This window comes from Fistularia commersonii, chromosome 2 (assembly GCF_037954325.1).
Source record: "Fistularia commersonii isolate RoL2024-O1a breed Wild chromosome 2, RoL_Fcom_v1.0, whole genome shotgun sequence".
Taxonomy (NCBI): domain Eukaryota; kingdom Metazoa; phylum Chordata; class Actinopteri; order Syngnathiformes; family Fistulariidae; genus Fistularia; species Fistularia commersonii.
Window position 1 is genome coordinate 23,015,729 of NC_141285.1, and position 10,123 is coordinate 23,025,851.

Genomic DNA, 10,123 nt, shown 5'->3' on the forward strand with positions numbered 1-10,123 from the left:
ACTGGTTCCAAAAAGTCAATTATGGGATAGCATGTAACAAGAAACGCCGTAGATGGAAGACGTCATAAAGCGAGGACTCACTGGACTTAAAATCCTTCTGTTCTTCAGAACAAACGGCCCTCGTAGCCGACCTCGTAGCCACAGCGGCGACCCGAGCATTCTCGCCGTTCTAACGTTGTCGCCGGCGTTCAACGCGTGTTTCAATTTTAAATCACTCAAAAGTCTCAGTACCCCTTCCCTCCCCCTTTTCTTCTCATTCCATAGTAAAATGAGCACCATCATGAGGCCAAAGGTCCCGCCCCCGCTGCCCCCCAAGGTAAGGATTACCCTCCCACTTCACCTCCAACATTTAAACCGGCGAATCGATTACGGGGTTTATTGATCATCGGTTTGAATGTGATCTGTGACGTCGCCGCGAGGACGTCCAACGGCAGCAGTCGAACTCTCTGCCAGCATTCGTGTCCTCATTTAACTCGGGCGTCATTAAATGATGATTTTGTCCCGAACCCATGACCGATCTCTGATAAATTCCTGGGAATCGATGATCGTGAACGAACAAAGCACGGCTTTTTTGAGCAAAGTTGTCCCCTGAATTCCAAGCTGAGGGCAAAATAACCCAACTGCATGCACAGTCCCACACACATTTACTATTTTCCCTTAAACAGACACTTTTTAGTTATTGCTTTTAGCAATTATAGCAATTGCTATTGCTGAAGATTTAATTGAAAAGTATGCCTCTAAAATTAAAAAAAAAAGGAATAATGTTCTCTTTTTTTGCACTTTTTATTTATTGTTTTCTGAATTAGCCCTAAGTGGGGAAAGGGCGATTTGCTCTGTTTGCACCTTTTTGCATTTAATTTAATCTTGTTTGCCTTAATCGGAAATAAATATTTAAAACTATAAAATGAAAATAAATATGTAAAAAATATTTCCCCGGGACTACTTTTATTCATGGTGCAAGAGCTGTCGATGATACAAGTGTTTAAAAAGTTTCCCGCATCGAAAATTGACAGTAAATATCGTTGAATCCAAGTGAGAATGTTGACACCTGGCAGCTCGGAAATAAGACACAAGCTCCGTGACCTCATTGAATTTCACTTGACCTAAATTTCGCAGCATTATCCAAATGACGGCCGACGTTTTCGTGGTTTCGACCAATTTTTCATTTTGAAGTCAAATCCAGCCCTGAAACTTTACATATCTGTTTTAACACGAGTTCCGCCGATGACTCTTCCTCTTCCCCTCCCAGCCCAAATCCATCTGCTCGCAGCAGGCGAAGCAGGACGACGGCCAGTCGCACAGCGAGGACGACGCCAGCGGGACCATCAAGCGCTGCCCGGCCCCGGGGACCCCCAGCCCGGCCAAGCCGGCCTCCAACGTCCCCCCGCGGCCCCCGCCGCCGAAGCTGCCGCCCCACCGCCGCAGTAGCCTAGGTAACGAGACCACCGGGTGCACGGACGTGGAACACTCTGCCCCAGAGGATGATGGGAGCTTTAGGCATTTCTGGGAGTGGCTCCACACGCCTCACACAGAGGAGGAGCTGGAGGAGGCGTGGGAGGTGCTGAAGGAGGTGAAAGAGGAGCAGGAGAAAGAGGAGGAGGAAGAGAGTAAGAGCAGCCGATTGGTAGATCGCTAGTGTCCGCAGACCCTGTCGTCCCCCTCAGATGGTTGTCTGGTCTCCTGTTAGTCGGCCCCCTGTAGCCTCACTTGATTTATCTGTTCCATAAGCCCATTAATACTAGCGCTTCTTACTGATCTGTCTCCGGCTCCCTCTGTCCGTCAGCTCCTGCTCAGGATGATTTCTGTCTTTTTTTTTTTTACCAGAAAAAAAAAAAAATGTCACCGCAGGTCCGTCCGCCTTTAAAAAAAAAAAACAACCATCAGCTGACCCGTGCGTGGGTGAAGCAGCTGCAGCCCCTCGAGAACTTCAGTTCTTTTCTTTTTTCCGAACTGACCAAAATGACACATAGAGATATTCCGAGACATGAATTTCATACAGTGAGCGCCTTTTTGAGACAAACTGTTGTTTGGATTTAAACAAATGTAAACATTATCTGGACCTTGGCAACGATTGGCAAGATGTTAGCGTTAGCATCGGTATTCCGGAAAACAATGAGCAGAAACGCATCAGAGGAAAATGAGGATCGAATCCTTCGTCGCTCCGGATTTATTGGAGTTGATGTGCGTCCGATGACGGCAGTGTCGGATTCTTCAATCCCGCGGCCGCCTCCGTCCCGCATCCGTAAATCCGGCGCCGTCCGTCTCGCCGCGGGGGCCTCCTGATCCACGTCGATGTTGAAACAGACCGAATATCCTCGAAACGAAAGTGTTACAACATCGGGAAAACCCTGGATCGAAGTCAGCCGAGGAGGAGTGTTTGGACCGTTTTTTTTTTTAAATTTTCTCTCTAGCCTGCTCCCTTCTCCCCTTCTCCCCGCCATCCCTCCATCCCTCCCCGCTCCCCGGCTCCATCCAGACTCCATCGCGTTCTCCTCGTTGTCACCCGTTCTGCATGAGCTCCCCTAAAATCCTGCCTATACTTGCTCCTCGCACACCTGTAATCCCCCTCCCCCGCCCTGGCTATCACTCAAACGTGTGTGTTGTTGTTGTTGTTGTCGTCGTGTTTGCCGCAGGTAACGGGCTGAGCTCGTCACACAACGGAGAGCGGGACAGTCCTGCAGACAGACAGTCCACCATGCCACCTAGTGTCCCCATACGGAAGGACAAAAAGGATACTCCGGTAGGCGACTCAATAGGGGTCTTCAAGGCAATCGGGTTCCTCCGTAAATGCCGATTTAAAAAGCGTGGGTTCTTGGAACGTTGAAGTCCACCCGCTGGAGATGTTCGTCTTTTCAAACCTTTTCAAATCTTTTCAGGCGGCTCAGCGGTGAGTTTTCTGAAGGTTCAGTGGAGACCTCTCAATTGTAAATGAGAGCATGAATGTTTTTATGTCGACATGCCGAGTGCGAGGGTGATTGGTTGTGTGTGTGCGTGATTGACGGGTCCGGGTTGAACCCCGCTTCTTGACCAATCACCAGCGGGTGGGCTCCAGCTGACCTTTGACCCCGAGTGCAGGATCAGCAGGAGAGTTAATGAATGAATTTCCTTTTGTCCTTCGTCATCTGTGACTCTGTGTGTGTGTGTGTGTGTGTGTGTGTGTGTTTGTGTGTGTGTGTGTTTCTGCGTCTGTCGTTCTGTCTAGAAGCCCCTCAGCAACGGTCTGCCGCCGACACCCAAAGTCCATGTGAGTAAACCTCTCCTCCTCCTTTTGCTCTCATTTCATCACATCGCAACGTAAACAATCAGTTTAAATCTCAGGAATGACAATATCATAATGATATGAAAAAAAAAACTGAATTTTTCTTGAACTCGACCAACTTGAGCATTTCATGATCCAGAAAAACATCAGAATGATTTAAATGTCAGCGGAATATAAGAATTCGCAAGATGTCACCTGTAAACGAACCAAGTGTAGAAAGAGAGGGTTCAATGTAACAAAAGCGATGTGAAATATCCTGCCGATAAATATCAATATGAAAATATATATATTTTCTGCTTCTTCTCTCCGGTGTCCAGATGGGTGCCTGCTTCTCCAAGGTGTTCAACGGCTGCCCGCTGAAGATCCACTGCGCCACGTCCTGGATCAACCCCGACACCAGAGGTGAGCGACCAGACGCTGGATGGGACCGGCATCAATTTACACTTTTTCTATAAAATGCTTCTTTTTTTTTTGTGTGTGTGTGTGTGTTTCAGACCAGTACTTGATATTTGGGGCCGAAGAGGGAATTTACACGTTAAACCTGAATGAGCTGCACGAGACAACGATGGAGCAGGTGACACCTGGCGACCTTGACACAACAATAAAACCTCGACTTACGAGGGCATCGATTTTTCGAGATTCTCGCCGTCGCGGTCGCTTTTTTTTTTCTTTTTCTGTTTTTGTTTCGTGATCCGAGCCCAGTTAAGAGTGAGCAGAATGAGCATTTGACACCCACGTGTCGGCCGCTGTCCATCAATAGGTGTTTAAAGACATAAATTGCCTTTTCAAAGCAAATTCACTTCATAAAATCAGTTTGTTTCTTTGCATTCTTTTTGAATTTTTTATACGGTATTTACTATTTGTAAAGTACATTTTTCTTATTTAAAAACATGGAACAAATGAGGCCAGAACAGACTCATTGCGTTCCAGTTCATTTTAAAGGGGACTACAGTGTACCCTTGTTTTTCGCAGGGGTTTTGTTCCAAAAAGAACCCGTGATAGGCAAAATCCGTGAAGTAGAAACCTTTTTTTTTTTTTTTTTTTTACAATTATAATACAATTAAATAGTCTATTATACATTGAAAAGAAAGAACAAACCATTTTACAGGCTCAATCATTTGTTTCACAAGTAAAAGTACTGTACTTTAGAAATGTTTTTTTCAACAAATAACTTCTTTACTGTCAAATAATAATTTTAATCATCCATGTGAACAGAAGGCTTCAAATTGCGGAGATTAGCTCCGCCCACCGCGACCCGAGTAATTGGATTTAATGGGAGAAAATTAAAAATGATTATGAAAAAAGTACAAAGTACAGTTGTGGACAGTTTCAACCCTTTTTGCAACCTTGTTTAAACTTCTTGCTGTCGTCGTCCTTATGTTTTTTTCCTCATTCTTTGTGGAACAAACGGAAGATTCATTAATTCCGTAACGCCGACCGACAGCCGCATAGCTTTTAGCTTCCCTTAGCATGTCCAGAAGTTTAACTTTATCTGCGATAGATAGCATCTTCCTGCCGCAGGTGCTTTTGTCGCTCCAGAGCGTTTTGTCAACATTATGGGTTTTAGAGAAACTCGAAATTGCAAGAGAATTTGCACGTACGTCATGTAAATTTAGCAAGCTGTTTTACGTACGTGTGCATATTAAACTGCAACGTTATTGACGCACAGGTAGAGAAGAAGCGGAGTGACTTTTTAGCCAATCAGAATGCAGAACACAATGCACCATGCAAATCCGTGAAGTAGCGAAAAGTAAAGTAAACCGCGTTATAGCCAGGGATCACTGTATATAATTTTAGTTTTGAGCTCCATCACAGAACAAATTAAACTCAAAAGTCGAGGTATTACTGGAAGTGTTTTTTTTTTTTGTTTGTTTATTTTTTATTAAAGCTTTATTTCTAATTCCCCCCTGTCCTGTGTGTGCGGACAGCTCTTCCCCCGGCGCTGCACCTGGCTGTACGTCATGAACAACTGCCTCCTCTCCGTCTCCGGTGAGGCCCCCGTCTCAGGCTTACGCCTCAGCTGGACGCCCGGCCGGCCACCGGCTGTAAATGATCAAACTCCCCTAACCGTCCCCTCTGTCCGGCTGCAGGAAAGGCCTCGCAGCTGTACTCCCACAGCCTGAGCGGTCTGTTTGAACAGGCCCGGCAGCTGCAGAAGTTACCGGTAGCCATTCCCACACACAAACTGCCCGATAAGATGATTCCCAGGTGACGGCTCCACGCTTCCCTCGCCCTCCTCCGTGATAAAATATGTGTCTGTTATCAGCTGCCAGCAACATCTGCTGTCAATATTTGATTATCCGCTAAGTTACTTGTTTTATTATTGTCAAACCAAGCCGCTTTTTATTTGATGCATGAATTTGACATCAATTTTCCTCTGCTCTACAGGAAGTTCGCCGTGTCCAATAAAATTCCAGACACCAAAGGTTGCCAAAAGTGCTGCGTAGGCGAGTATTTTAATTACCTGTAAACGTTTTATCTTAATTTCTTTTGTAACTTATAAGAGGGGCCGCCGCTCTTAAAGGTCAGTATAATTTTTCAGGAATCTCAGTCAGCTTTTTGCACCGCTTACTCCTCTGCACCACTTTTTTTTTTTTATTCTATTTTAATTTTTAGTTGTTTTTTTATTTTACTTCAACTTTATTTTTTATTATTATTCTATATTTTATATTATTTTTATTTTTATTTTTTTATAACAAACTCAAATGTTTACTCAATGAACTGAAACTGTTATGAAAAAATTTAGACACTGATATTTTTTTTTTAAACAGCCCACAACCACTTTCTCTTCATTTTCTGTAAACTAATTCAAATATTGCTCATTTCTCTTGATGCTTTCATGTAAAATAGAATGTGCAGTATTCCCAGTGAATGGAAATAAAAATATTAGAAGGATTTTGAGCTTTACCCACATTTTTAATAACACCGCTATTATTTTGAACACAACTTTATATATATATATTCTATATTTCTGATTCTGAATACTGTTGTCCCGCAGTGCGCAACCCGTACACCGGCCACAAGTACCTGTGTGGAGCCTTCCAGTCCAGCGTCATGCTGTTGGAGTGGGTGGAGTCCATGCAGAGGTTCATGCTCATAAAGGTCAGTAAATCCGTCCCTTCCCGGCATCAGCTGACTTGAACCAGTGTCTGCGGTTGCCTCTGGTTTTTTTTGTCCAAATGTGCTTTTAACATACCTCATCTGACTGATTTGAAAAGACTTTCCTGTGGAACCAGGCAGCTGCCATTAGCCGTTAGCTACTGTTAGCATTGGTGCTATTCCCGCAATACAAACGATATTTTAAGCAAATCGGAACCCCCTTTTTTTTTTTTTTTTTTTCGCCCGACAGAACATCGACTTCCCTTTGCCGTGTCCCCTGGAGGTGTTCGAGATGCTGGTGGTCCCGGAGCAGACCTACCCCTTGATCTGCGTCGCCGTCAGCAAAGGCACCGAGCTCAACCAGGTGGTCAGGTTCGGCACCGTCAACCCCAACTCCACGTCCTCCTGGTTCACGGAAGCAGGTGAGACCGCGAGCGTCGAGAAAGACGCCGAGCCGCGGATACTCGGCCTGTCGGACGTTTTTACTGCGGTGTGCTCAAAGTCAGGGCCGGCGGCCTTTTCCTGCCCGCAGACACTCCACAGACGTGCGTGATCCACGTGACGCAGTTAGAGAGAGACACCATCCTGGTCTGCCTGGACCGTGAGTAAACACAGAAGCGCAAAAGTAGACGCTGACCGACCCGGGTTTCACTTCCTCCTTCTCTTTCTCCCAGGATGTATAAAGATAGTGAACCTCCAGGGCAGGTTGAAATCCAGCAGGAAGTTATCGGCAGAGCTCACCTTCAACTTCCAGATAGAATCCATAGGTAAAACAGCCTTCCGGTTGCGGCCGTTTAATCTGGAATGGGATGGAGATCCGTGATTGTGATTATCCCTCGTCTCCGCAGTTTGTCTCCAAGATAGCGTGTTGGCCTTCTGGAGGCACGGGATGCAGGGCCGGAGCTTCAAGACCAACGAGGTGAGGACGCGCTCATACTGACTCTCGCCAGTAAAACGGTTCGTTAACAAATGAGCTGAAACGTCAGCATTTGTGCAGGTCAAAGTGTGAAAAGTCCCGCTGCGCCGATTTAACATACAGTAATACCTTGACGCACCACTTGAAATTGCTCCGCGACTGAGCTCGTAGCTCAATTAGCTCGTATATCTAATTACATTTATTCTATTTATCCGTTTCAGCTTCTGTTGGGTGTGTTTTTTTTAATAAGAAAAATTTTACTTAATATTAGATTTCATAACCGCTACATGTACAATATTTTTTCATACTCTTGTGCACTCCTTATCTTTCACTCGGTACTTAAGACCTTAACACACTTTATAGTTTTCACTTGTTGCTTAAGAAACATTACAGTTTATTTGTATTTTTTATTCTCCTTTTTTTTCCCCCCCTTTTTTTTTAACTGTTTATACAATTTTCTACTATTATTTATTATTGTTATATTTTTCTTGTAACTCTGGCGCAACAATTTCCTTCGGGATAAATAAAGTTGTTCTTATTCTTATAGATATCAAATAATGTATAAAGAATAATAGTAGAGCATCTCCCATCCAGCCTGAGAAGGATAGGTAGTAGACGATGGATGGATGGATGGATGGATGGATGGATGGATGGATGGATGGATGGATGGATGGATGGATGGATGGATGGATGGATGGATGGATGGATGGATGGATGGATGGATGGATGGATGGATGGATGGATGGATGGATGGATGGATGGATGGATGGATGGATGGATGGATGGATGGATGGAATAGTAAGTCATAGTAAAAGAGATAAACTAGTTTTTATTAAGCGTATTTAAGTTCAAATAGGAGATGGGACCTCATCAGGGATCAGTTCTGAGCCCCTTCTTGTACTCAGTGACAGATGAGGTTAGACAGGAATCTCCTCGGACCCTGATGTTTGCGGATGACATTGTGATCTGTAGTGAGAGCAGGGAGAAGGTGGAGTTACGCTCTGGAAAGGAGAGGAATGAAGGTGAGTCGCAGCAAGATAGGACATGTGTGTGTGTGAATAAGAGGTACCCGGGTGGAACGGTGAGGCTACAGGGAGTGGAGACCAAGAAGTCGGAGGAGTTCAGGTACTTGGAGTCAACAGTCCAGAGTATGGAGAGCGTGGAAAAGAGGTGACGAGACTACTAGCCAGAATAAGAACAACTTTATTTATCCCGAAGGAAATTGTTGTGCCGGAATTACAAGAAAAATAAAACAATAATATAATAGTAGAAAATTGTATAAACATTAAAAAAAAAGGGGGAGAATAAGAAATACAAATAAATTATAAAGTGTGTTAAGTACCGAGTGAAAGATAAGGAGTGCACAAGAGAATGACAAAATATTGTACATGTAGCTGTTATGAAATAAATGAAAGGAAAGGTGGCCAAGATAATTCTAGCACAGCAAAAATAAGCATGTTCGAAATGAGAGAAGCTATGATGCAAACTAAACGTTCACCGTTCATTGTTTCCTCCGATAAATAACGTGGACGTTTCTGCTTTTCCCGTCCACCAGATCACCCAGGAGATCTCAGACAACACGCGCATCTTCAGACTACTGGGTTCAGACAGGTGAGAACGCAAACACGCCGATCCAAGTCTACACACACACACACACACACACACACATATCAGGCGATAACATCCTGTTTGGTGTCTTCTCGCTGAAGACGTGCCGACCGTAGGGATCCGAGTGAGAGCGGGATCTCGCTGCCCAGGTACAGCCGCCTCTCTTCTGTGGTGGGAGTCTTGAGTTGGGCTTTGGCCTGTCGGAGAGGAAAAGCAGGAGGAGGGACGGCCGGGATTCTAACGCGTGACCACGCAGACGCCAAAATGATCCCTCCGGTGTGTTTTGAGCTCGGGAAAAACAATGTTTTCGCCTTAAAGGAGTAAAAATAAATGGGCTAAAAGTCAATCGGGTGCTAAAAACGCCGAGCACTTTCATGCGACCTGGAGCATTTGAGCGTCTGCCAAGTCACAGTCCTGTTTTTTTTTTTTTTTTGTGTTTGTTTGTTTTTTACCGGGGTTTCTCTCAGGGGAAAGCAAAGGGAAAGCAGTTTTTTTTTTTTTTTTTTCCCCCCTCGAGAACGACGTTCGGTGTGTGTGATGGCAAATTCCGCCGATGGATCCGTGTGGACGCGGCGGCTGTGCGATGAGATTTCTGGTGGGAGTTAAGAATGCACTCCTGGACGTTTCCTCTTCTCTTGGTAAACCTTTTCTCTCGCCGGATCTTTCCGACATCGGATGGACACGTCACATGGGATATAAATATCTTTTGCATCAGATTATTATCATCACGCATGCACAGGCACAAGCGACCAGATGCGCTTTAGCATCTAACCAGATGTGCAAAACAGCAGCAGGTGCAGATATGATAGATAAATGAATAGTATGTGCACGTTGTTTTTTTATGTCAGTAATTTTCAGATAAAGTGCTGTGATTATATTACACAGATGGACATGTGAACTAAAGAAGACCAACATTTTTTGCGCCACAGACCGGTTTGATATATTATTTTCACCTTTAAGGTGTGGCTGATAAATACACATTAATATATAAATCGTCCCATATTTTTCTTTCAAAAGGCAGTGTGCTTGGTCTCTTTAAGTGACGAAGCATTTTTGAAGGAGAACCGGTCGCCGCAAATAATGCAGAGCGGGCTTGGTGCGTTGGAATCACCTGCCGCAATAAATCCATATTTTAAGTGTTTCCCGTTAAATGCAGCTTTCTTTTTCTTAGTGGTCATTGACTCTTCTTCTGTCTCTTCACTCGGCATTTCCCCCTTTGCAAATAAACTTTCCAAAGACGT

The 10,123-nt window shown here is 44.6% G+C and overlaps 1 protein-coding gene across 8 annotated transcripts in view; it reads left to right on the forward strand.

Annotated features, from left to right (window-relative positions):
- LOC147236757 (mitogen-activated protein kinase kinase kinase kinase 3-like) overlaps positions 1-10,123 on the forward strand; it is a 44,495-nt gene that overhangs the window by 29,396 nt on the left and 4,976 nt on the right. For 3 of the 8 annotated variants that reach the window (XM_086173609.1, XM_086173625.1, XM_086173633.1), the window contains 16 exons: positions 265-316; positions 1,250-1,607; positions 2,634-2,740; positions 3,206-3,244; positions 3,577-3,661; positions 3,754-3,833; positions 5,188-5,248; positions 5,350-5,467; positions 5,648-5,706; positions 6,258-6,361; positions 6,609-6,780; positions 6,891-6,959; positions 7,033-7,125; positions 7,207-7,277; positions 8,830-8,885; positions 8,984-9,031. In XM_086173609.1, coding sequence (XP_086029735.1) covers positions 265-316; positions 1,250-1,607; positions 2,634-2,740; positions 3,206-3,244; positions 3,577-3,661; positions 3,754-3,833; positions 5,188-5,248; positions 5,350-5,467; positions 5,648-5,706; positions 6,258-6,361; positions 6,609-6,780; positions 6,891-6,959; positions 7,033-7,125; positions 7,207-7,277; positions 8,830-8,885; positions 8,984-9,031 — 1,572 coding nt within the window. The remainder of the gene's footprint in view (positions 1-264; positions 317-1,249; positions 1,608-2,633; positions 2,741-3,205; positions 3,245-3,576; positions 3,662-3,753; positions 3,834-5,187; positions 5,249-5,349; positions 5,468-5,647; positions 5,707-6,257; positions 6,362-6,608; positions 6,781-6,890; positions 6,960-7,032; positions 7,126-7,206; positions 7,278-8,829; positions 8,886-8,983; positions 9,032-10,123) is intronic. The other 5 variants (XM_086173642.1, XM_086173651.1, XM_086173617.1 and 2 more) reach the window with 3 other exon arrangements.